The following is a 26,584-nucleotide window of genomic DNA, read 5'->3' on the forward strand; positions in this document are numbered from 1 at the left end:
TTCTAGTTTTAGAGTTTTAAGTCTTCTGTTTAAGGCTTTAATCCATTTTGAGTAATTTTTGTATGCAGTATGAGGTAATGATCCAACTTCATTCTATTGTATTTATTAAAAAGACTATCCTTTTCCCATTATGTATTTTTGGTACCCTTGTTGAAAACCAGGTGACTGTATATGTGTGGGTTTGCTTTGGGGCCCCTTTTCCTGTTGTATTGGTTTTGATGTCTGTCTTTATGCCAGTACCACACTGTTTTGTTTATTGTAGCTTTGTAATATATTTGGAAATCAGGAAGTGTGATGTGTCTAGTTTTGTTCTTTTTTAAAATATATATATTTTATTGATTTTTTTACAGAGAGGAAGGGAGAGAGATCGAGAGTTAGAAACATCAATGAGAAAGAAACATCAATCAGCTGCCTCCTGCACACCTCCTACTGGGGATGTGCCCGCAACCCAGGTACATGCCCTTGACCGGAATCGAACCTGGGACCTTTCAGTCCACAGGCCAACACTCTATCCACTGAGCCAAACCGGCTCCGGCTAGTTTTGTCCTTCTTCTCAAGATTGGTTTGGCTATTCTGTATCCTCTGTGTTTCCATATAAATTTAGGATTTTTTCCCTATTTGAGAAAAAGAATGAGAATGTAATTTTGATAGGGATTGCTTTGAATCTGTAGATCACTTTGGGTAGTATGGAAATTTTAACAATATTATTCCAATCCATGAGCATAAGCTGTCTTTCCATTAATTTGTGTCTTCTTTAATGTCATTTATCTGTGTTTTGATGTTTTCATTACATAAGTTTATTCCTAAGCATTTTATTCTTTTAAAAAAACTAATTTGAGAGAGATTTGTTGTTCCGCTTATTTATGCATTCATTGGTTGATTCATTTTTTAAATTTAAATTTTATATTCTTGACACTATAGCAGATATCCCCAATTTTCCCCCCTTTGTCCACCTTCACTCAGCCCCTGACCCCACTTCCACTTGGTCCTCACCACACTATTGTCTGTGTCCATGGCTGTGTTCTTTAATAGTTTTTTTTTAGAAAAAATATTTTTAATTGATTTCAGAGAGGGAGAGATAGAAATATTGATGAGAGAGAAGTATTGATCTGTTGCCTCCTGCATGGCCCCCTACTGGGGATGGATCCCCAAACCCTGGGCATGTGCCTTGACCGGGATGGATGCTCAACCACTGAGTTACACTGGCTAGGCTGCTTTTATTTTTTTAAAGAATCATTTGCTGAAACAGAATTCTTAGTTCACACTTTCTTTGAGCACTTTGAATATATTATTCCTCTGGCTTCTGGCCTCTGCTGAAGTCAGGTTTGAATATTATTGGGGTTCCCTTGTAAATGATGAGTCATTTTTTTCTTACTCCTGTCAAGATTTTCTCCTTGTCTTTGGCTTTCAGTATTCCTCATATGATACTTCTGTTTGTAGACCTTTTTACCTTTATCCTTCTTTGAGTTTGTTGTGCTTCCTGGATGTGTAATTGCTGTTTTTCAGTACATTAGGGAAGTTGTCAGCCATGGTTTTTTCAAATATGCTGCACTTAATAGTGACCCACATTTCTCTGAAGCCCCACTCATTTTTTTTTAAATTCTTTTTTCTCTCTGTTCTTCAGGTTGCATAATCACTATTGATCTTTCTTCTAATTATTATCTTCTGCTAATTCAAATATACTGTTGAGCCCCTTTAGTGAGTTTTTCATTTCAGTTATTATACTTTTCAATCCTAGAATTTCCATTTGATTCTTTCCTTATCATTCCTATCTATTGACACTCTTTATTTGCTGTGACATTTTCACCATACCTTTTCTACTCTTTAATCATTGGTTTCCTTTCGTTCTTTGAACATATTTGTAACAGCTACTTTGAAGACTTTGTTAAATTTGACATCTGGTTGCTCTCACAGGCAGTTCCTGCTTTGGTTTTTTCCCCTAGTGGATGGGTCATACTTTCCTGTTTCCTTGCATGACTAATATTTTTTTGTTGTTGAAAACTGGACATTTTAGATAATATATTGTAGCAACTCTGGGGACTGGTGCCTCCCTTCTGGTGCTTGTTGTTATTTGCTAGTTATTTTGTTGTTGTTTTGGTTTCTTTAGCAACTGGCTGGAGTCTTTTTCTTTCCTGTACTGGTAAGCTTCTGATATTTATTGCTCCCCAGGGAGCATATTCTTGGGTTATGTCCATTGTCATCGTGGGTTAACAGTATATTTTGTGCATGTTTTAATTTCTAGAAATTCTATTTTCCTTCAACCTTATTTCTATTTTGCTGAAAAGCTTGTGGAATTTTTTAAACTACTCAGTTTATTCCTACCCATTCAGTGGCCCGCGCAGTGGGGGGCTGCAGACCAGTCTTCAGAGGCAGACTGAGCTCTCCAGGCGTCAGTAGGGAACTGCGGAATAGACACAGAGAGCACCGGCATGCCTTCACGCCAGTCTGCGACCTCAGGTTGAGCAGCAGTGAACTTGGGAGCTAGAACGTCCACTCACCCTGAAGTTCCTCCTTGGAGCACAGCCGTGGTCTGCTCTTTGTTTTCATTCTCTTCAGGAGCTCTATCGAAGTAGACATCAGGCATGACCTCCCATGGTGTTCACTGGAGCTGGTGCCACACTGGTGCAGAACTTCCTGGGCCAGAATCCACTGCGTCCGAGTGAGCCCCCTTGTTATTGCAAGGGATGGCAATTGTTGTGGGCCAACATTCGCGAGAATAAGACCACCGACTCCAATTACGTCGTAAACAGCAAGCGAAGATTTATTGAGCTGGCCAGCGACCACAGTTACAGCACCCTGCCAAAGCAGAGGCTGAGTTACATTTTATTACTAAATTTTGTGGAGGCCCAGAGAAAAACGTGTCTTTCAAATTCTGGGCCCCCTATATGGAGGAAACTCGCTTTATTTATACTTTTTCCAGTCCTTTGTCTCCCAAATTTGGAATGAGACTTCCGGGCCTTCTGAGAAAGAAGGCCTGCGTGCTGGGAAGGGACCATGAGACCATATCTCAAGGCCTGGCCTGATGTCAGTACCTTCCTATCTATGTGTTCTAGGATAGCGTGCCCCACCTGGCCGAAGCGCCAGATATGCAGCCCAGTGCAGCAATGTCCACGCAGGGCAGAGGGGAGTCTGTGTTACACAGAGCAGTGGTCGGCAGGTTAACATACATGCCCCCGTGAGAAGCTGGTGGGCAGCCCTGGAAGTAGTAACCACAGAAGTCTCAGCTCCCGGATGGTTGCCTGGATTTGGCTCGTGAAGGTTCCAGGAGGGAGGCATCCAGCCATAGCGGTGGCTCCGGTGGCAGCAACAAACTTCAGCACAGCTCGTGGCCAGCATTCCTGGACCATATGTGTGACATCAGCTGGGTTTTCAGTGGCCACAACGGCACGAGCTGCCAGAAGCTTCTCCCAGGTTCTCTTCAGATTTATGATGTAGATGCCATTACTTTTCCTTCTGTGGTTGAATTGTTCCATTTGGAAGTCAAGGTTGGTGCCACCAAGCAGGTTCCTGCTGAAAGGAATTTGAAGACATCCTCCTCTTTCATGTGCAGGACATTTAGGTCTCCGGACATTGTGAAAGTTCCCCTTTAAGTTACATGGGAGCCCAGAACAAGGCTATTTGGGCCCCTCCCTGGGTAGCTGGGTGGGGGTGGGGTGGAGGACAGTGGTTTTTACAGGGTTCTCTTTGGCTGTTTCATTTCCTGACCATAGCCAGCTGTTAAGGTTTACTAATTGCTGTGATTGCTTTATTTTATTTTATTTTATTTTTTTATTGCTTAAAGTATTACAAAGGGTATTATATATGTGTACTTTTTTCCCCCGCGCCCTTGACAGTCCCCTAGCCTCCCCTATCCCCCAGTGTCTTATGTCCATTGGTTATGCTTATATGCATGCATACAAGTCCTTCGGTTGATCTCTTACCCCCCTCCCTCCTGCCCCCCAACCCTCCCAGGCCTTCCCGCTGCAGTTTGACAATCTGTTTGAGGCAGCTCTGCCTCTGTATCTATTATTGTTCAAAAGTTTATAATGGTCTCTATTGTCCATGAATGAGTGAGATCATGTGGTATTTTTCCTTCATTGACTGGCTTATTTCACTTAGCATAATGCTCTCCAGTTCCATCCATGCCGTTGCAAATGGTAAGAGTTCCTTCCTTTTTACAGCAGCATAGTATTCCATCATGTAGATGTACCACAGTTTTCGAATCCGTTCATCTACTGATGGGCACTTAGGCTGTTTTCAGATCTTAGCTATGGTGAATTGTGCTGCTGTGAACATAGGGGTGCATATATTCTTTCTGATTGGTGTTTCTGGTTTCTTGGGATATATTCCTAGAAGTGGGATCACTGGGTCAAATGGGAGTTCCATTTGTAGTTTTTTGAGGAAACTCCATACTGTCTTCCATAGTGGCTGCACCAGTCTGCATTCCCACCAGCAGTGCACGAGTGTTCCATTTTCTCCACATCCTCTCCAGCACTTGTCGTTTGTTGATTTGTTGATGATAGCCAGTCTGACAGGTGTGAGATGGTACCTCATTGTTGTTTTGATTTGCATCTCTCGGATGATTAGTGACTTTGAGCATGTTCTCATATGTCTCTTGGCTTTCTGAATGTCCTCTTTTGAAAGGTGTCTATTTAGGTTCTTTGCCCATTTTTGATTGGATTGTTTATCTTCCTTTTGTTAAGTTGTATGAGTTCCCTATAAATTTTGGAGATCAGGCCCTTATCAGATATGACATTGGCAAATATGTTTTCCCACACAATGGGTTTTCTCGTTGTTTTGTTGATGGTTTCTTTTGCTGTGCAGAAGCTTTTTATTTTTTTATTTTTTTAATTACTCATCTGTTTATTAATAATTTGCATTGTCTTTTCCTAAATTATCTGGAAACTTTTTTTTATTGCTTAAAGTATTACAAAGAGTATTACATATGTCTCCTTTTTTTCCACCCACCCTTGACAATCCCCTGGCCTCCCCTACCCCCCAGTGTCTTATGTCCATTGGTTATGCTTATATGCATGCATACAAGTCCTTTGGTTGATCTCTTACCCGCCCCCCTCCTGCCCTCCCACCCTCCCCAGCCTTCCTGCTGTAGTTTGACAGTCTGTTCGAGGCAGCTCTGCCTCTGTATATATTGTTGTTCAAAGGCTATAATGGTCTTTATTATCCAGAAATGAGTGACATCATGTGGTATTTTTCCTTCATTGACTGGTTTATTTCACTTAGCATAATGCTCTCCAGTTCCATCCATGCTGTTGCAAATGGTAAGAGTTCCTTCTTTTTTATAGCAGCATAGTATTCCATCGTGTAGATGTACCACAGTTTTCGAATCCATTCATCTACAGATGGGCACTTAGGCTGTTTCCAGATCTTAGCTATGGTGAATTGTGCTGCTATGAACATAGGGGTACATATATCATTTCTGACTGGTGTTTCTGGTTTCCTGGGATATATTCCTAGAAGTGGGATCACTGGGTCAAATGGGAGTTCCATTTGTAGTTTTTTGAGGAAACTCCATACTGTCTTCCATAGTGGCTGCACCAGTCTGCATTCCCACCAGCAGTGCACAAGTGTTCCTTTTTCTCCACATCCTCTCCAGCACTTGTCGTTTGTTGATTTGTTGATGATAGCCAGTCTCACAGGTGTGAGATGGTACCTCATTGCTGTTTTGATTTGCATCTCTCGGATGATTAGTGACTTTGAGCATGTTCTCATATGTCTCTTGGCTTTCTGAATGTCCTCTTTTGAAAGGTGTCTATTTAGGTCCTTTGTCCATTTTTTGATTGGATTGTTTATCTTCCTTTTGTTAAGTTGTATGAGTTCCCTATAAATTTTGGAGATTAGGCCCTTATCAGATAAGACATTGGCAAATATGTTTTCTCACACAGTGGGTTTTCTTGTTGTTTTGTTGATGGTTTCTTTTGCTGTGCAGAAGCTTTTTATTGTGATGTAGTCCCATTTGTTCATTTTCTCTTTAGTTTCCAATGCCCTGGGAGCTGTATCGGTGAAGAAATTGCTTCGGCATACGTCTGAGATTTTGTTGCCTTTGGATTCTTCTAGAATTTTTATGGTTTCCTGTCGTATATTTAAGTCCTTTATCCATTTTGAGTTTATTTTTGTGTATGGTGTAAGTTGGTGGTCTAGTTTCATTTTCTTGCATGTATCTGTCCAATTTTCCCAACACCATTTATTGAAGAGACTATCTTTTTTATTATTATTATTATTATTATTATTATTATTATTATTAGTTAAGGTATTACAAATGTGTCCTCATCGCCCCCATTAACCCCCAACCTCCCCCCCCCACACACAAACTCATGCTCCCATCCCCCTGTTGTCCATGTCCATTGGTTTGGCTTGTATACATGTATACAAGTCCTTCGGTTGATCGAAGAGACTATCTTGACTCCATTGTATGTTCTTGCCTCCTTTGTCAAATATTAATTGAGCGTATTGGTTGGGGCTGATTTCTGGGCTCTCTATTCTATTCCATTGATCTATATGTCTGTTCTTGTGCCAGTACCAGGCAATTTTGAGAACAGTGGCTTTGTAATACATCTTGATATCTGGTATTGAGATCCCACCTACTTTGTTCTTTTTCAGGATTGCTGCAGCTATTCGGGGTCTTTTTTTATTCCAGATGAATTTTTGGAGAGTTCGTTCTAGATCTGTGAAGTATGCCGTTGGTATTTTAATGGGAAGTGCATTGAATTTATAGATTGCTTTGGGCAGTATGGACATTTTAATGATGTTGACTCTACCAATCCATGAACACGGTATGTTCTTCCATCTGTTTATGTCTTCCTCTATATCTTTTTTCAACGTCCTGTAGTTTTCTGAGTAGAGGTCTTTTACCTCTTTAGTTAAGTTTATTCCTAGGTAGCTTAATTTTTTTGGTGCGATGGTAAATGGGATTGTTTTTATAATCTCTCTTTCTGAAAGTTCACTATTGGTGTATAGAAATGCCTCAGATTTCTTGGGGTTAATTTTGTATCCTGCTACATTGCCAAATTCATGTATTAAGTATAGTAGCTTTTTGATGGAGTCTCTAGGGTTTTGTATGTATAATATCATGTCGTCTGCAAATAAGGACAGTTTTACTTCCTCTTTTCCAATTTGGATGCCTTTTATTTCTTCTTCTTGCCGAATTGCAATGGCTAACACTTCCAGGACTATGTTGAACAGGAGTGGTGAGAGGGGGCATCCCTGTCTTGTTCCTGTTCTTAGGGGAAATGGTGTTAGTTTTTTTCCATTGAGTATGATGTTGGCTGTGGGCCTGTCATATATGGCTTTTATTATGTTGAGGTATGATCCTTCTACTCCCGCCTTACTGAGAGTTTTTATCAAAAATGGGTGTTGAATTTTGTCAAATGCTTTTTCTGCATCAATTGCTATGACCATGTGTTTTTTTTCTTTCAATTTGTTTATGTGATGTATCACGTTTATTGATTTGCGGATATTGTACCATCCTTGCATCCCTGGGATAAATACTACTTGGTCATGGTGTATGACCTTTCTGATGTACTGCTGGATCTGATTTGCTAAGATTTTGTTGAGGATTTTGGCATCTATGTTCATGAGGGATATTGGCCTGTAATTCTCTTTCATTGTGTTGTCTTTACCTGGTTTTGGTATTAGGGTGATGCTGGCTTCATAGAATGAGCTTGGAAGTGTTCCTTCCTCTTGAATTTTTTGCAGTAGTCTGAGGAGGATAGGTTTTAGTTCTTCCTTGAATGTTTGGTAAAACTCCCCTGTGAAGCCGTCTGGTCCTGGGCTTTTGTTTGGTGGAAGCTTTTTGATGACTGCTTCAATTTCTTCCATAGTTATTGGCCTGTTGAGATTTTTAGATTCTTCCTGATTGAGTTTTGGAATGTTGTATTTTTCTAGGAATTTGTCCATTTCCTCCAGGTTGTCTAGTTTGTTGGAGTAGAGTTGTCCATAGTATTTTTTAACAATCATTTGTATTTCTGTGGGGTCTGTTGTTATTTCGCCTCTATCGTTTCTGATTTTGTTTATTTGGGTCCTCTCTCTTTGCTTCTTGGTGAGTCTGGCTAGAGGTTTGTCAATGTGATTGCTTTATTTTAAACTAGAGGCCCGGTGCACTAAATTCGTGCACTGGTGATGGGTGGGGGAGCCCTTAGCTCAGCCTGTGCCCTCTCGTAGTCCGGGACCCCTCCCTCCTTACCGCCCACCTGCTTGCTGCTTCCTACCACTCAGCTTGCTGCTCCTTAGTGCTAGCCTTCGCCCACCACCGCCACTGCACTCGCCAGCTGTGAACCCCGTTTCTGGCTGAGTGGCACTCCCCCTGTGGAAACACACTGACCACCAGGGGGCAGCTCCTGCGTTGAGCGTCTGCCACTTGGTGGTCAGTTCATCGCCACCAGTCATTCCACCTTTTGGTCAATTTGCATATGAGGGTTTTATTATATAGGATAGGATATTGAATGTGAACTGTAAATGAAAAATAAAATTTAAAAAAGAACCAAATAAAATTTTAGATCTGAAAAATTTTTAATATATATATATATATATATATATATATATATATATATATATATATATTTAATTCTCATCTGAGGATGTTTTTAAAATTGATTTTTAGAGAGAGAAACATCCATGTGACAGAGAAATACCAGAAATACCAGCTCCTGCTGACCCACTGGGATCTAACCTAAACCTAAGTATGTGCCCTAACCTAGAATCCAACAGGAAATCCTTTGGTGTACAGGTTGAGACTCTGACCAATTGAGCCACCTGGCCAGGGCAGATCTGAAATTTTTTTTTAAGTGTACCTCCAGGTCCTGGTTAGTGTGAATCAGTAGTTAGAGTGTCCTCCCACACACCAAAAGGTAATGGGTTCGATTCCAGGTGAGGGCACATACACAGGTTGTGGGTTCTGTCCCTGTCAGAATGCTTGGGAACTTTCTCTCTCCCTTCCTCTCTCTCTAGAATCAATGAAAAAAAACATATCCTTATGGGAGAACTTAAAAAGAAAAAATTACTGATTTGGTTGAGTAGATAGTGCTTCTGCAGGTGGACTGAAGGGTACCGGGTTGGATTCCAATCAAGGGCACGTACCTGGATTGCAGGCTCAATCCGGGCCCTGGTCGGGGATCCAGCAAGAGCTAACCGATTGATATCTCTCACATTAGTTTCTTTCTTTCTCCCTCCCTTCCACTCTCCGGAAAAAAAAAAAAAAAATCAATGCAAAAATGTCCTCAGGCGAGGATTAACCAAAACAAACCAACAAACACCCATCCCCAGTGTGATTATTGAAGGAGCATATGAAGTATTTGTTGAATGAGCGGGAAGGGATGAGACTTCACTTTCTATCTTTTTTAGCAACTCTGCAAGCCAGAGGGTTTATTTTTTATTTTAATTTTTACTGATCGATTATTTTAGAGAAAGGAAGGGAGCGAGAGAAACACCAGTGTGTTGTTCGCTTATTATGCTCTCTGTGGCTGCTTCTTGTCTGTGCCCTGACCAGGGATCCAACCCGCAACCTGGCTGTATCAGGAGGAGGTTCTAATCCACTGGGCTGCGCGCTGCCTGTCAGGGCCCCTCAACAAAAACCCTCTGGCTGTCCCGTGGCCTCCTCCAGCGTACACATCCGCATGGGTAGGTCACCCTCTCCGTGGCTCGCCAGGCATGGCTGCTGCGCAGTCGCCCCAGAGGCGGATTTCCAGGTTCCCAGGGAGAGCGCCCTCTGCGCCCAACTCCCAGGGAGAGCGGGGTGGGAAAGCACTTCGCCAGGAGCGGAGCACCCGTCCTGTGCAGGGCTCGCAGGGTTTGTGTCTCTGATCCTGCCCTCAGCAGCCCCAGCACTGTGGTGGCGGGGCTTGGTGCTGCTGGGTTCAGGGTCCCCCTGCGGGTTTGTGTCTCTGATCTGGCCCCCACAGCCCCAGCACCACGGTGGCTGGCCTTGGGTCTGCTGGGTGCCGGGCCTGCGGGTTTGTGTCTCTGATACTCCCAGCAGCCCCAGCACTGTGGTGGCGGGGCTTGGGGCTGCTGGGTGCTGGGGCTGCAGATCTGTGTCTTCGATCAGGCCCCAGCACCAAGGTGGTGGGCCTTGGTGCTGCTGGGTGCAGGGCCTGCTGGTTTGTGTTTGAGGCTGCTGGGTGCTGGGCTCCCCTGCGTGTTTGTGTCTCCAATCCGGCCCCCAGCAGCCCCAGCACCGCCTAAATAACTTAAGGGAAACTTTATTTAGTCTTCTTTTAAAAGCAATCTAGTTTAAAAATGAGTTGCAGTTAAGAGAGAATAAAGAACATGGTACCTAAGAGATAGACAGACAGAGGAGGGGCTGGGCACTGGTCAGGGGCTTACATGCCAACTGTTCTCCACCTGGGAAATGATGTAAAATTGGTTTCTTTAGTTTTCTGCTCAGTGGTCTTCTCCAGCGAGTGGAGTGGCATCTGCTCGCTTCTCCCTGGGGCCTGGCTTGGTGGTCACCTTGGGGTCTGGCTGCACTCCAGCGGGCTCCGCATGGGCCTGCCTGCTCCCCCTGGCCCTGTCACACGGTGTTTCCTCCGAGTCTTCCTTGGGCGCAGCCCTGATCCATCACCTCCTCCTGTGTCTCGCACCGCTTCCACAGGCCGAGAAAGATGCCCAGACGGAGTTCAGGTCTGCAGGGAGCTGGTCCTCTGCTTTCAGAACCTTCGGGATCTCCGCTTGCAATTGTTCCCTTCCATGACCTTCCTTCCCTGCCTCCAGCATCTTCCCGAAGCACTGCACGCCTGCCCTCCAGCAGCAGGTTGTCTTTGTGTGGCTTCCAGGGCAGTGTCCAAGGGCCTGGTGGCCCCACTGCGGCCCTTCCATATTGGGCGCCCGCCTCAGGCCTGGGGAGGCCCTGGAAGGCCAGCAGCTCCCCAGCATGTCCCGCTGCACCAGGCGCACATACGCCCGCCCCTGCCTGCGCCCTCCAGGCATGTGCGGCTCCACACTGTGCTCAGGGCCTGGGCAGCATTCCAGGAGTGGGGTGTGGAGGTGTTGGGACTCCTCCCCAGGGCGACCCTTCACCGGGGAGTCCCCACTGCTCCATTCACCCCCTCGGCAAGCAGGGAGTGCCCTCGGTGGGTCCACTGCTCTGGGCGCTGGGGAGGAGGAGGCCATGGAGGGCGAGGCCCTGAAGCAGGAGGAGGCCACGGAAGGCAGGAGAGGAGCCCAGGACTCATGGTGCCCCCCCCCCCCGCTGCCACCCCGTATCCCGCTGGGGCCTGCACCCAGGAGTGCCATGGCTGTGGCAGGGCCACTGGCTGGGCTTGGCGATGAGTCCTCCATGCACAGGCCCAGCATCCTGCCTGGTGTGGGTGGAGGTTTTAAGTCACCTTGAGAGAGGCTCTGGCCTTTCTCTGCTCCTCTCCTGGTGGAGCTGTGGCTCTGTGGTCAGAGGAGTCGCCTTCCAGCCCCCAGGTTGCTTCTCAGAGTCGGAAGTTGTGCCATCGGCCTCTGCCTAGGACAGAACCTCTGCACCTCCAGGGTGCATAAACACACAGGGCTTCCATCAGGCTTCACTGCTCCGCAAGCTCCGCCGCTTGGAGCTTATGTATGCAAATTAACCACCATCTTTGTTGAGTTAATTGGCATACTCTCATGATTGGCTGGTTAGCATAGTGAAGGTACAGTCAATTTACATGTTTGTCTATTAGGTAAGACTAGAGGCCCGGTACAAAAAAATTTGTGCACTCAGGGGGTCCCTCAGCCCGGCCTGTGCCCTCTCGCAGTCTGGGACCCCTTGGGGAATGACCACCTGCTGGCTTAGGCCCGCTCCCCAGGGGATTGGGCCTAAGCTGGCAGTCAGACATCCCTTTGGCAGCCCGGGAGCCCTCGGGGGATGTCCATTTGCCGGCGGGGAGCAGGCCTAGCTGCAGTTGGACATCCTTAGCGCTGCTGAGGAGGCAGGAGAGGCTCCCACCACCACTGCTGTACTGGCAGCCATCAGCCTGGCTTGTGGCTGAGCAGAGCTCCCCCTGTGGGAGCACACTGACCACCAGGAGGCAGCTCCTGCATTGAGCATCTGCCCCCTGGTGGTCAGTTTGTGTCATAGTGACCAGTGATTCCCAATCTTTCTGCTGTTAGGGTCAATTTGCATATTACCCTTTTATTATATAGGATAGAGGCCTGGTGCAAGGGTGGGGCCAGCTGGTTTGCCCTGAAGGGTGTCCTGGATCAGGGTGGGGGTCCCGCTGGGGTGCCTAGCCAGCCTGGGTGAGTGGCTGATGGCTGTTTGCAGGTTGGCCACACTCCTTCAGGGTGGGGGTCCCTGCTAGGGTGCCTGGCCAGCCTGGATGTGGAACTGAGGGATGTTTGCAGGCTGGCCACAGCCCCTTCAGTGTAGAGGTCCCGGCTGGGGTGCCTGGCCAGCGTGGGTGAGGGGCTGATTGCTGTTTGTAGGCTGGCCAAACCCCCCAGCAGGGACCTTCACCCCATGAGGGTGTGGCCATCCTGGGTGAGGGGCTGATGGCTGTTTGCAGGCTGGCCACAGCCCCCAGCCACCCAAGCTCCCAGTGAGGCTGGCTGGAAGCAGGGATCTGGGACTTATTTAGCTTCTATAATCGAAACTTTGTTGCCTTTTGCGGAGGCCACAGCCGGCCGGGAAGCTTGGCTTCCTCCATTGCCAGGGCAACCAAGCCTCCTGCTTGCTCCAGCTCTGTGGCTGCTGGCCGCCTTCTTGGTTGGGTTAATTTGCATATAGTCGCTGATTGGCTGGTGGGTGTGGTGAAGGTATGGTCAATTAGCACCTTTGTCTATTAGTGTAGATAATGCCAGAGGCATAAATTGCTCACCAATAAACCAATGAAATTCAGACTCCTTTTAAGGGATAGTTCTGAAAATCAGTTGAGATTTTTCCTGGCCCCAGTCTCCTCCCAACTATGTCCTTCCCAGGTTCTCTCATGCAAATGAGCCAGCCTACAATTTAGTTTATATGTCCAATGATTCTACCAATATAGTACCCAATTGCCCTTCCCTACAACTTCCACTCTTTTTGAGAGCACCCTTAGTGTTTCAAATGAAACCAGTTCCTTTAGGAAAAGGAGCTCTCTGGTGTATGGCCTGCTCTCTCTCCAGGCAACCTCTGGTTATGCCTATGGAGCTGGAGGTGGGGACAATGGCAACTTACTCCAGTTTAGTGGCTGAGTGCTCAGGGGTGGTGGTGGGGAACAGCACCTTTAGCTCTGATTTGCTTGACCCTCCCAGGATGGAGTCACTGTCTAACCAGCCAGCAGCAAGATGTCTGGGGCCCCCATATTGCTAGCAGCACCGCTCAGTGTAGAACCTCCTTGGTGGCTAGGCAGAAGAGAAACCCCACCTCTCACCTACACTTGACCATAACTTAGCTTCAGCAACAGGTGGCAGCAGGTTGAGAAACACTGACATCCTGGGAGCTGAAGGAGGTGGGGCCCTGTGTCCTTGGCTGCACCAGTCTGGTTCCCATCTTGTTGAGTTGGGAGAAGTGATTTCAGTTCAAATTCCAGACTCTCAATGTTCTTATAAAATGTTAATACATTTTCTTGAATATGTTTTTCTTTAATTGCCATATATTCTTCAACCATATTGAGATTTTACCTGGTTGTTTTAAAATAATTTTCAGGAGTTTTGCTGGTGAGTCGAGTTCCTCATGCTGAAGTCAGTCACATCCCTCATTTTCTTTATTTCCTCTTTCTGGAACATGTGTTCCCTTTAATAAGATTTGTTAGAACTTGTGCTATATTTTACATTTCCAGCTATCATATTTTCATCTCTATACATCTTGGTTTTTTTCTTGAGTTCCTAATCCACCTCATCAATTTTCCTCTCCAACTGTAATGTTCTGAATAATTCTAGATTTCTAGTTTTATTGATTATATTTTAAATTCAAATTTTCATCAGTAGTATTTATTTTTTCAATTTAACATTAAAAAATTCTGTATTGACTTTTTTTTTTTTTTTTGAGGAGAAACATCAATGTGAGAATGGCTGCCCCCTGCACACCCCTCACCAGGAATCAAGTTGGCAACCTTTTCAACTGGCAACCTTGCAGTGCTCAGGATGACACCCACCCAGCTGAGCCACACTGGCTAGGGCCCATTTAGTTGTTTCAAAAATCCACCTAGTCCTGGCCAGTATCTCAGTGGTTAGAGCATCAGCCCAAGCACCTAAGGGTTGCAGGTTCAATTACTGGTCAAGGGCATGTGGGTTGCAGGTTTAATTCTGGGCCCTCGTCGGGGTGCATTCAGGAGGCAACCAATCAATGTCTCTCTCTCACATTGATGTTTCTCTCTCTCTGCCCCTTCTCTAATAATCAATGGAAAAAATATCCTCACGTGAGGATTAACAACAACAAATATGCCTAGTATTTTAAGGTAGTCTCATTGTTTATTTTTTCTTCATGGGCTTTGTTCCTAATCATTTATCAAATATGTTTCACAGTACACTAGTATATCTGATCCATTTTAAAATTCTGCAGGATTTTGATTACTTGCTATTAATGACTTCAATTGTATGAAATGCTCTTTCTGTGTATATTGTTTTTAATCTTAATTCAAACAGGGAGGCTGTCACCTTACTTTTCAGGGGTTACATGAAGGTAACTTTAAACTGGAATAATTTTTTGCAACTCACTAAATTAATGATAAAGGCATCCAAAGCTGATGGCTGCTAATATCGAAGAGATGAGACATTATGTCCCTTCTATGGAAGAACATACCACCTCCTCTAAAGTAGTCTTGAAAAAAAAAAGTCTAGATTCAATTTATCAAGTTAGAGGAAATATAGAGGACAGAGGATTATGTTACACTATGGGGATTCAGTTACAAGAATCTGGATTATATTTAATTCTCAAGGACAAACTGGATTTCTTTCACCAAATAAACTGTAAGAAGAGGAGAGAGAATGTGAAAAATAAAAGGTAAGGAGGGGGGGAGAAAGGGAAAGTCAGTAAGAGGGTGAGGGAACAGAGATGAAAACAAATGCATGCCAACCACTTGCAATGTATGACCTGCAACTGAATCCTGTTTCAAATAAACGATGTGTAAAAAATGGCATTTATGAAACATCTGAACTGTTGCATATCCACTACATATTTGATGACATTAAGGAATTTTTATTCATTTTTTCGTCTTAATGGTTTTGTGATTATCTTAAAAATATTGTTTAGAAGGAACATTGAAATATTCATGGATTAAATTATGTGATATGAGAAATGCTTCAAAATAACATGGGAGGAGGCTAGAAGGTGGGAGTTTAGAAGACAATGGCTGAGATAATTCTCGAAGCTGGGTGATTTGTATATATTTGGAAATGGCTTTCTTATTACTGCTTTAGCCTTGTAATCTTGGTTCTTATTGGGGGGAGGGGGCATTTGTAAACTAAAGTGAGGTCAAAAGGGGCAGTTTATGAATGTGTCATCACATTCCAATGTGTGGACTTTTTAAGCCTGAATCATCTATCAAACTGAGGACATAGTTTGAAAACACTGACAATTTCCTTTTAATCTTCTCCAAATGAAATCATCAAATGCTTTTGTGTGTTTTCTTTTATTCTATAAAAATGTGCTCTCCAACAAATACCTATGAAATCAAGCACATTTTTCAGTTGCCTAGTATAAACAATTCCAGGAAGTACTGAGGCTAATTTGCAAAACATTCTTAGGTCTCAAATGTAACCGTGCAATACCAGCCTTCTCCACTCTTTTGGTTAATGCTATGCATAACCTATTCTGATTGTCCATCCTCAAAATCAGGAAAATAATAAGTAGCTCATAATATGTACCAATAAAGATTTGTAAGTTAATGCAGACGTACTAACCTGTAACTGGCCATTCTTCCAAGGGCCTAAATCACTAAGCTAGAACTTTTCTATTACGCCCATAATTCACTTCCAAATCCTCAAAACTGATCATGATGTTAATTTTGTTTTAAAGAGAGGAAAGAGAGAAAGAGAGAAGCATAGCAAGAATAAATGGTCAAAGTTCTGAAGAATGAGGTCTAAGGAAAACTCAATAGGCTTTGTATAAGCAATGAATGATGGGTAACAGAAAACAAGTATAGTCCACTTGTGAAGTCTGGAAATGAGGTTGCTAGAAAAGGCAACTGGATTAAGAAAAGTATCTAAAAGTGGGGGAGAACAGTACTTTCTGAAGGCAGCAAGAAAAAAGCCCATGTTTTCACCTTCACATCTTCAGACATCTAAGAATAAAGGAAAGTACGGGGTGGTATATATTACAGGGGAGTGAAAACAATTATTGGTTGGAGCCAGAGAATCCTGGGTTCAGATCCACTGGGTCCTTTGTGGGTCTCTAATGTGCAAGTAGAGTTGAAACCACTGCATTAGCGATTCCAAGACATAATCACATGTAACCCAAACAGCTCAATATTAATGCTGGAGGGTAACGGGTTTATTTCACTGTTTACAATTAGTAGCTTATAATCTTGAAGGCAGTCTCATAGACACAAACACACTGACTTTACAGACTCTTTGAACAGACGAAAGCTACATCATTCAAGGACCCTGTATAATAGGCCACGGTGAAAATTAATGATCCTGAGAAAAAAAAGATCTGCCTCTGATAGAAAAGAAAGCCCATTCCTTTAAAGTTAACAATAAAATGTTAATTTAAAAAATATCTGGCACACGATAATGTGTGTATGTAGTCTTTTTGATAGCTTAAGACTATCTCAGTGTTAACTGCCCAGCTCTTCTCACGAAGTTGTTTGCAAAGTATCTCGATGACTGTTCAAGTCGTTAATGATCTTTTTTTTATATATAAAATAAAGATGGAACTCAAAAAGAACTCCTTTTATTATTACCATCTTAATTTTTGCTTCATTACCAGAAATAATGTATTTAAATGCTGGATCTTGCTCAGTAATTTTTATTTTTAAAACAACTATGCTCTTTGATTATATTTATGTAGAAAAAATGTGTAGACAGGAAAGTATAAAGAAAATTAAAAATGATCCAATATACCCCTAAAATATAACAAAAGATTTTGTCTTCCTAGTCTTTTTTGCATTTATGTAGAATGCTAAAACAAAATCAGTACTGTAAAATGCTCACTTTTTTTCATTTTATATCATACAGCAACCAATCCTTTGGGACATTAAATATTACATAAAAACATGATCTTCAGTTGGCCCCTTCATAATCTAATTAGAGCTAAACCATAATTTATCTCTAATTTTTGGATATTCAGATTGTTTTGAATATTTGCTATTAAAACTGGCACTATATAAAACATCCTTCTTTACACATAATTCTTTGCAGTTATCATTCACTACCATATTTCTAATTTTTTAAAGATGAATTTTTAAAGATGAAAGGAGCAGAGTAGCCAGCAAAAAGGGTGTTAAGTATTTTTAAGCCTTTTGGTACATTTACCAAACCGCTCTCCAGAAAGACTGTACACATTTACAATGCCACCAATAAATAGTCCGAGTCCCATTTTGTCTTCATATCCTTGGCAACATAAGAAACTGCACCTCCCACCTGTTATTGTTATGAATTTAATGGGGGAAGGGTGAATGGTATCTTCTTGTCTTTTCTCTAAAGGTTAGGAATTTTCACATGTTTACTGGTCATTTGCTTCGCTGTTTTTTGGAGCATCCGTGTCTTTCGGAAGGCATCTGTCACACGGACATGGTCTCAGCACATGTTCTTCCTTAGCGGGCAAGGGCACGAAAGCTTTTCAGATTAAGCAAGACTTCCCCAAACGACTAGAATTAGAAAGTCTTATCTTCTGGGAAGTCATGCTATATTTTAATGTCTTGGTAATAAAACAGAGAACTGGGCCATATTCTGAAAGGAAAAAAGTAGGCACAGATTATAATTAACCAAGCACTTATTGGCTTTTATGTATGATTTTACTGGAATGCTGTTAAAAAACATATTTTGATTTTAGAGTGTAAACTCATGAGACATACACTTTTAATAAATTCTCCAGGAAATTTGCATGTTCATCAAAGTAGAAATCACTAACCAGATGTGGGATTTCTGCAGAGCTCCTAACCCAGTGGTTCCCAACCTTCCTAATGCCACGACCCTTTAATACAGTTCCTCATGTTGTGGTGACCCCCAATTTCATTGTTACAAATTGAACATAACTAAAGCATAGTGATTGATCACAAAAACAATATGTAATTATATATGTGTTTTCCGATGGTCTTAGGCGACCCCTGTGAAAGGGTCGTTCGACCCCCAAAGGGGTCGCGACCCACAGGTTGAGAACCGCTGGACCTAACCAATTCCTTACTTTCCCTTCCTGTGAGCAAGGTTCATGATGCTTATCTCTGAGGACTGCTTGGATTCTCACCATCTCCATCCCTTACATATCCACTAGGACACATTTACACATCAGCCCCAGCCTGGATTTTTGTTTATGCAACCTCCATTTTTCACCTTACCCACTGAAAAAAAATCCTTCAAATTTTAATGTCACTATCTCCAAAGAGAATAGGATCTTCTTCATGATAGCAAGTCTAATTGTATCGTTGCAAACCACGATTTGACATACAGTGGGCACTCAGTGTTTCTGAAACCAATTAGTGAATGATATACATTTCAGTGCCGAGAGAGCTGAGAAGGAATAATTGTAAGGTGATCCTTAGTGCTATAGAACGAAGGCCTTGATTCTTCACTTTCTCTCTTTAGGTTACATATTCCTTTGAGAATCTGATGAAAGCTACATACATCCTCTTTAGAAAGGTATAGATAGAACACTACACACCGCTGTAACCGGTTCGGCTCAGTGGATAGAGTGTCACCCTGTGGACTGAAAGGTCCCAGGTTCGATTCCGGTCAAGGACATGTACCTTGGTTGCGGGCACATCCCCAGTGGGAGGTGTGCAGGAGGCAGCTGACCGATGTTTCTAACTCTCTATCTCTCTCCCTTCCTCTCTGTAAAAAAATCAATAAATTAATAAAAAGGAATACTACACACCAATTTTACACACAATTTCAGAAGCTTCAGAGGGGAGGAAAACACTGATTTCTAACATCTGGCATTCTGACTTAGAAATGAAGTGGAAATATTAAATTTATTGTCTGACAAGTCATCTAAGTTCAAGAGATTACAGCCAAATTGGGACAGTTGAGAAAAACCAAAATAGCAGTATGAGTCACAGTTCCAAGAAGTCAAGGTGGGCTTGCTTAACCATGCTTGAGTTGTGACACTTTACTGCATTATTAGAGGCTAAGTGCGTGAAATTTGTGCACTGGTGGGGGAGGGGTGGGGGTAGGGCGGTCCCTCAGCCCAGCCTGTGCCCTCTTGCAGTCGGGGACCCCTCAGGGGATGTCAAACTGCCGGCTTGTGGCTGGATGGCCTTCTGCTGCTGCATAGTCTGCTGCTTGAGCTTCAGAAGCTGCTGCACATACACAGGCTGGGCCACCAGTCTGTCCTGTGAACACCATTGAGTGGGTGAGTCAAGCGCAGTGGAAGGCTCACCTGAGTTCCTTGAGTCACTGAGATGTTCAGACTAACTGCCTTCTACAGAGAACGTCACCAGGATTAGGTCTAAGATGGCAGTCAGACATTCCTCTCACAGTCCGGGACCCCCAAGGGATGTAGCAGTGTGCCAAGCAGCAGGCAGCCAGGGAGGAGCCCGAATCAAGGCTGAATGCTGCACCGCTCGCACTCATCCTGGCCCGCTGAGCCTGCTGCCACTGCCTGGTAGTGCTGCTATGGAGTCAGGAGAGGCTCCCACCATGGCAGCTGCACTTGCCAGCCATGAGACTGGCTTCTGGCTGCACTGGAGGCAGCTCCTGTGTTGAGCGGCTGCCCCTGGGTGGTCAGTGTGCATCATAGCGGCTGGTCGTTCCGCCGTAACAGTCACTTAGGCTTTTATATATATAGATGCACATTACACTCAGGCAAATGTAACTGTTTCTAAACTGACATTCTCCAATTCTTATTATTTTCTAGTCCTTTTGTCTTCAATAAGGGCTTTTATATTTCAACTAGAGGCCTGGTGCACAAAAATTTGTGCACTTGGGTGGGGGGGGGGGAGTCCCTCAGCCCAGCCTGTGCCCTCTCGCAGTCTGGGACCCCTCGGAGGATGTCCACCTGCTGGCTTAGGCCTGCTCCCTGGGGGATCGGGGCTAACCTGGCAGTCAGACATCCCTCTGGCAGCCCGGCAGCCCTCGGGGGATGTTCACTTACCAGCAGGGAGCAGAACTAAGCTGCAGTCGGACATCCTTAGCGCTGCTGAGGAGGTGGGAAAGGCTCCCACCACCACTGCTGTGCTGGCGGCCATCAGCCTGGCTTGTGGCTGAGCAGAGCTCCCCCTGTGGGAGCACACTGACGACCAGGGGACAGCTCCTGCATTGAGCATATGCCCCCTGGTGGTATGTCATAGTGACCAGTCATTCCCGGTCTTTCTGCTGTTAGGGTCCATTTGCATATTACCCTTTTATTATATAGGATAGAGGCCTGGTGCATGGGTGGGGGCCAGCTGGTTTGCCCTGAAGAGTGTCCCGGATCAGGGTGGGGTACCTGGCCAGCCTGGGTGAGGGGCTAGGGCTGTTTTCAGGCTGGCCAAGCCCCTGGAGACGGAAGCTCCCAGCCTCTCCTTTATTTTTTTTATTCTGGGAATTATTTACCTTCTATAATTGAAACTTTGTAGCCTTGAGTGGAGCTCAGAACCAGGCTAGGCGGGAAGCTTGGCTTCCTCCATAGCCAGGTGCAGCCCAAGCCTCCTGCTCGCTCCAGCTCCGTGGCCATGGCCAGGTGAAAGCAGGTATCTGGGGTTTAGTTATATTCTATAACTGAAACTTTGTTGCCTTGAGTGGAGCTCAGAGCTGGCCGCGGTAGGCAGGAAGCTTGGCTTCCTCCATCGCTGGGGCAAGCAAGCCTCCTGCTTTCTCCAGCTCTGTGGCTGCTGGCAGCCATCTTGGTTGGGTTAATTTGCATATAGTCGCTCTGATTGGCTGGTGGGCATGGCTTAAGGCATAGCAAAGGTACAGTCAATTTGCATGTTTGTCATTTATTAGTGTAGACTAGAGGCCTGGTGCACAAAATTTATGCATGGGGTGGGGGGTGTCTCCCTCAGCTGGGCCTGCATCCTCTTGCAATCCGGGACTGCTGGCTCTTAACCACTCGCCTGCCTGCCTGCCTGCCTGATCGCCCCTAACTGCTCGCCTGCCTGCCTGGTCACCCCTAACTGCTCACCTGCCTGCCTGATTGTCCCTAACCGCCTCTGCCTCTACCCCTGTGGCTATGTCCAGAAGGACATCCGGAAGGTCGTTGGCTGTCTGGTCTACTTAGCGTATGACACTTTTATTATTATAGATATGATAAAATACTTCATGGAGGAAAGGGATTATCATTTATTCATTAAAGAACTTTTATCTCCTAGGTATACAGGTTGAAACCAACTGATGTTTCTCGTTCCTTATGGACCTAAAAGTCTAGTAGGAAAGAGATTACAAATCCCATATTCTTGACTTTGCCAGTCCTAGAGGCACCTTAGTTATACTCGTGTGCAGGAGCCTGCTCACACCAGCTTACGAGACCCATCTACATGTATCCTGTCCAGCATATCAGTGGCTTCATGTTGGTAGCTTAAAGTCAGCTATACTGGAGCATTTACACCACATAAACTGGCAAACAGTACAAATCATGACTTCCCCACACCCAGGGGTTATCAATCATTCACTACCATATTGCATCCTCATCACACTAAAATTATGGGTCTCATTCCAAGGCTCCTCAATGGTAATTGGGGTAGGGAGGGCTTATATCAACTTTTCAAATCCTTTCTCAACTACAGGCATAAGACCTAAGAGTATAGCTGTGTCCTAGGAGACCTCAGAACATACTGGCTACCCTCGTTGGATATTAGGTGAATGTAAAATCTGATCAGTTTGAGGCAACTCCTTATCTAATATGGTTAATCAAGAGTCACAACATGTCCAAATGAAAATCATACATGTCTGAGTGTAGCAGTCAGTTTAAATTACAGGGTGGGACAAAGTAGGTTTACAGTTGTGAGTATGCAAAACACAGAGTTTATTCTTGTACTATTACTAATTATTTCTTTATTTTCCAACTGAGCAACTGTAAGACTATTTTTGCCCCACTCTGTATATTCGGGGAGTTAATACTAGAGTTGAAAAGTTACCGCCTGATTGGCATGCATCAGTGGTTGAGCACCAACCTATAAAACAGGAGGCCATGGTTTGATTGCCAGTCAGGGCACATGCCCAGGTTGTGGGCTCAATCCCCGGAAGGGGGCATGTAGGAGGCAGCTGATCAATGATTCTCTTTCATCATTGATATTTCTATCTCTTTCTCCCTCTCTCTTCCTCTCTGAAACCAATAAAAATAAAAAAAGAAGAAGTTACCAACCTGCAACCCACCCGATGTTTATCATTAATGACTCTTAGTTAGATGCAACATGAAGAGTAAGCAGATATTCCCCGGCACCATTTTGTTACTGCTCTGTCAGTTTTAGCCTAAAAGGCTGCAACCACTCTGCATGGATCTGCCAAAGAAAAAACAACTTCCTTGGCTACGTAGGCTACATGAAGAGCCAGTGCTATCCATCTTCTGAAGTAGGACTTAAGAGATACACTGCAGGGCAGAACCATGTCAAGAATCTGGTGGACTCTCCCCACCTCAACTTCCAATGGTCTTGCATTACCAGCCAGCTCTAACTACCCAATATCACAAATGGTTACTAAGGAAGGAAATGGAAAGAAAACTTGCAGAAAACATCTAGGCTAGTATAAAACACAGGAGGAGATGCACCAAGGGTGAGATGCACATAATAGGAAAGGCAGCTGAGGATGTGGAAGTGTCTGCTTGCAGATGGCTCAGGATACTTACCTTCAGGTTATGGAGGGTTTCTGACCATTCCATGGAACCTATCTGAGGTATGGTCGTGAGGAGCAAACTTTTGGCTTTGTTGGCATTTTCTTTCAGGGTCTTTAAAACCCGGTCCACCGAAACCTAGGGAAACAGCAGCACAGGATGTTTCCAGCAATTAAAAAATCACACTTTTTGTGGAACATTTCCCTAAGTTCCTTCCCGATCTGTGAAGTCAGTTGACTCTAGTTTCAACCCCAGCCCAAGTTTTGCATTTATCAAAATGGTCTTGGTCCCATGGGGGAGGTCTTAGAGAAAACAAACACCTCTGAAAAGTACCGTTTGCAACATGATTTCTAAGAAACTCTCTCCAGAGGTGTCATGTGTTAGCAGCTCTAGAAAGCTGTGGCTATTCTCCCCAGGTCCACAGAATGGATCCCAGCCATAAAACTGTTGCTACACTGGATCACCAACCAGTCCAAAAAGAAACATTTCTCGAGAGAAGTCTTCCAGCTAATAAAGAAAAATGATGAAATCAGGATATCATGATTTTCTTTTAACAGCTCCCAATGCATTAATGGATGGGCTGCTAACATCACACACACAACCCAAACCAAACAAACAACCCACTCTTCCGATGAAAAAACTAAACGCTACGTAGGATACCTGAATCTGCACAAGTCTAGATCCATCTACCAATTTACATAAAATACAGAGGACAGAGACTCTGGTTAAACTACCCTGATGAGATGATTTCAACAATTCAGACTGTGGGAAAGTATAGGTCAAATCACTTGGTTTCTTTTTAGGAAACTTGGAAGAAATCATCTGAGATAACTGGAAACTCGAACTTTGCCTGGGAATGATAAGGCATTATGGCTGGAATGTGACAAGGACAAGGTGGCTAGGTTAGATATCTCCTAACATGTTGATGGACAAAGCTAGGGATCAAAGTACAGATGAAATATGAGTGGCTATAAGTTGATGTGATAATGGTTGACGTTGGATTCACAGAAACCCATAGTATTGTCTGCTTTTGTACGTAACTAAAATTGCTTCATAAGGAAAGGCTGAAAAAAGCTGTGGACTATACACTGGCCGGTTAGAGGAAGAGTACTTGTCACACTTCACTCTACTTAGAAGTAATCCAAGACTCAGGGCACAGCGATTACAGCTTTCATTCAGTTTCCTGGAGTACAGAGTCCAGACCCCTCCCACAAACACCAGGATGTGGTTAGACAAAATGATCAGTACCGCAGCAGAGGGCGTCCCATTACTGTGGGAACACAGAGCAGTGACCAGCTGGGTGCCGGTCAGGCCAACATATGGGCACAGTTCAAGTGGAACCTTGAAGTGCAGGGTCATAAAGCGTGCAAGAGGTTTACCTTACATTCACTCTTGTCCTTACACTTCCTGTGACTGGTATTTCTATGTAGACTGACTTCTGTTCTCTTTGGTCCTGCTATTGGGCTCCACCCAAAATGCCTCCCTATTAACCTCCTCACGATCAAATCTTACCCTCTGTTGGAGGACCAGCTCAATTCTCAAGTTTCCTTCACAATTTTTTTGTAGTCTTTCTACCCCCACTGCCATGACTGCTACTACCTGGTGACCAACCTCCTAGGAGCCAGCATTCAACTAGTTGCTCTACACATTCCATTTGGCTCAATTCTCCCAGTAATCCAGCAAGATCAGAAGTGTAACTGAACAACTCACGCCCCTCACCCTGAAGCCTTGGCTCCATCCCACAGAAGAGTAACTTGTTAAATTACAGGCCTGGTATCACAGGTAATTGGAGGAACACGAATTTGAAGGTGGCGTGGCAACTCTGAAACCGTTTGATCATGGCAGGCTGCACATCTGGTGTGACGCACAACACACACGCTGGCTGGCTGAGATGACGCTATCTGTCATATATTCGTGTGGCACTTAACATTATTTGCCTTCATGACTTACCACTTACACAAACCTAGCTTCTCTGCTTTTAATTGAAGTAGTTCCAACTGACTGCTTTCCAAACCTCACGGGGTTGACTGAAGGAAAGCACCGTTAGCTCTGCAGAGAGATATGTTCCTAGATGAGGCAGAAAGCCACAGGCAGGCAACAATGCGTCCTCAGGGAGTAGCAGACACTGACGTCTTCTATTCATTGGGAGCAGCTTCCTAACACCGTGAGGCCAAGCAGTTCCCTTTGAGGAGAGGGACTGTGCTGCAGCAGGATTTACAAAACTCTTAAATTAAAAAGCATCCTCGTGGTTAATTACACTGAAGAGTCAGGATAAGGCATCATGCAAGACACAGAACCTGTGTTCATCTATGTCCCAAAATCCATGTAAATGAACAGATAGAGAGCAAGAATATTCCTGTTTTACATGAAACTGAGTGGTGAAACAAGCAGCCCTGAGATGGTGGGAAGGGTCCCCCTGCAGAAGATGTCACCTGTCCTACATGTGCTCAGAGCAGCCACCCCTACACTTTTTTACTTCAAAATTCCTTGACTGGCCTGGTCAGTGTGGCTCAATGGTTTAGCATCAACCCATGAACCAGGAGGTCATGGTTCAATTCCCGGTCAGGGCACATGCTTGATCCTCAGTGGGGGGGGGTGCAGGAGGCAGCTGATCAATGATTCTCTCTCATCATTGATGCTTCTATCTCTTCCTCTCCCTTCCTCTCTGAAATCAATAAACACATATGACTGTAGTTCTGTCCCTTTCTCTATTTTAAAATAAATGATCCAGTTTCTTTAAGTGAAATGCAAGGGATGAAGAGAGAAAAATATTAGGTTAAAAGAGACTCTGAATAGTTGAAAATGATGAGACAAGAGGGAAAAAGTGAACAATCTAAATACTTGAGTATATTAAGAAATTAAAATCAATATGTTTTGTACATTAACTGTCCTGTGGCTGTTTTTTACTATTTTGTTTTTTATAAAAGAGGCCCTCAGCCAGGCTAGTATGGCTCAGTGGTTGAGTGTCGACCCATGAACCAAGAGGTCACTGGTTTGATTCCTGGACAGGGTTGTGGGTTTGATCCCTGAGGTGGGGGGACATGCAAGAAGCAACCAATCAATGTTTCTCTCTCATCGATGTTTCTATCTCTCTATCCCTCTCCCTTCCTCTCTCTAAAATCAATAGACACACAAAGAAATATCACTCCACCATGCACTATATATATACACTAGTGGCCTTGCACACAAATCCGTGAGTGAGTAGCTTGCTGCTGCGTGCCTCAGCTGTCTGCCCCGCCCACCGCCATTCGTAGCTCTCCACCGCATGTAGCTCGCTGCCCTGCCCTCCTGCTGACAGGTCATTACGTGACAGTGTCCCGACCAATTGGCAGATTACCCTATTATAAGTATAGATATATTTTTAAAAGGCCTTTATAAAAACTATTTACTTATGAAGGCAGGGAAGAAAGAAGTGGGTAGGGGCATATGTATGACACAAAGTGGGCCAGGCCCATACCTGGAAGGCCGGGTGATGGGTCACTGGGGTTTATTATACTAGACTCTCTACTTTTGGAGATGTTCCAAATTTTTCACAATGAAAGTATTTGTTCTGGAAGCCTGACCTCAACCGTCTGGCTGGACCATGCCGTTTTTATTACCTAAAACCTCTTACTGACTTCCCATCTGAAACACAGTCTCCACAGCTCTGCTTCCTTCTTGCTCCCTCCCCTCCTCTCCACTTCAGCATGCCCACCTTCCCCATCACGTAAGGAAGCTTCCCTGACTGTAAATACTCGGCTGAGACAACTGGATTCATACGCCTGTATCTCACCTGAGCTTTCTCACATTCGTTTGCTTAACCTCTAA

At 44.3% G+C, this 26,584-nt stretch overlaps 1 protein-coding gene and 1 pseudogene across 1 annotated transcript in view; both read right to left on the reverse strand.

Annotated features, from left to right (window-relative positions):
• Positions 1-2,307: 2,307 nt before the first annotated feature.
• LOC132212694 (small ribosomal subunit protein uS2-like) lies at positions 2,308-3,689 on the reverse strand (annotated as a pseudogene).
• A 13,138-nt stretch (positions 3,690-16,827) lies between these two features.
• MTAP (methylthioadenosine phosphorylase) overlaps positions 16,828-26,584 on the reverse strand; it is a 46,908-nt gene continuing 37,151 nt past the window's right edge. Inside the window, exons 7-8 of the mRNA XM_059656534.1 lie at positions 22,793-22,915; positions 16,828-17,766 (exon numbers count right to left, since the gene is read on the reverse strand). Of these exons, the coding sequence (XP_059512517.1) occupies positions 17,728-17,766; positions 22,793-22,915 (162 nt within the window). The 3' untranslated portion in view covers positions 16,828-17,727. The remainder of the gene's footprint in view (positions 17,767-22,792; positions 22,916-26,584) is intronic.

Source organism: Myotis daubentonii, chromosome 11 (genome assembly GCF_963259705.1).
Source record: "Myotis daubentonii chromosome 11, mMyoDau2.1, whole genome shotgun sequence".
Taxonomy (NCBI): domain Eukaryota; kingdom Metazoa; phylum Chordata; class Mammalia; order Chiroptera; family Vespertilionidae; genus Myotis; species Myotis daubentonii.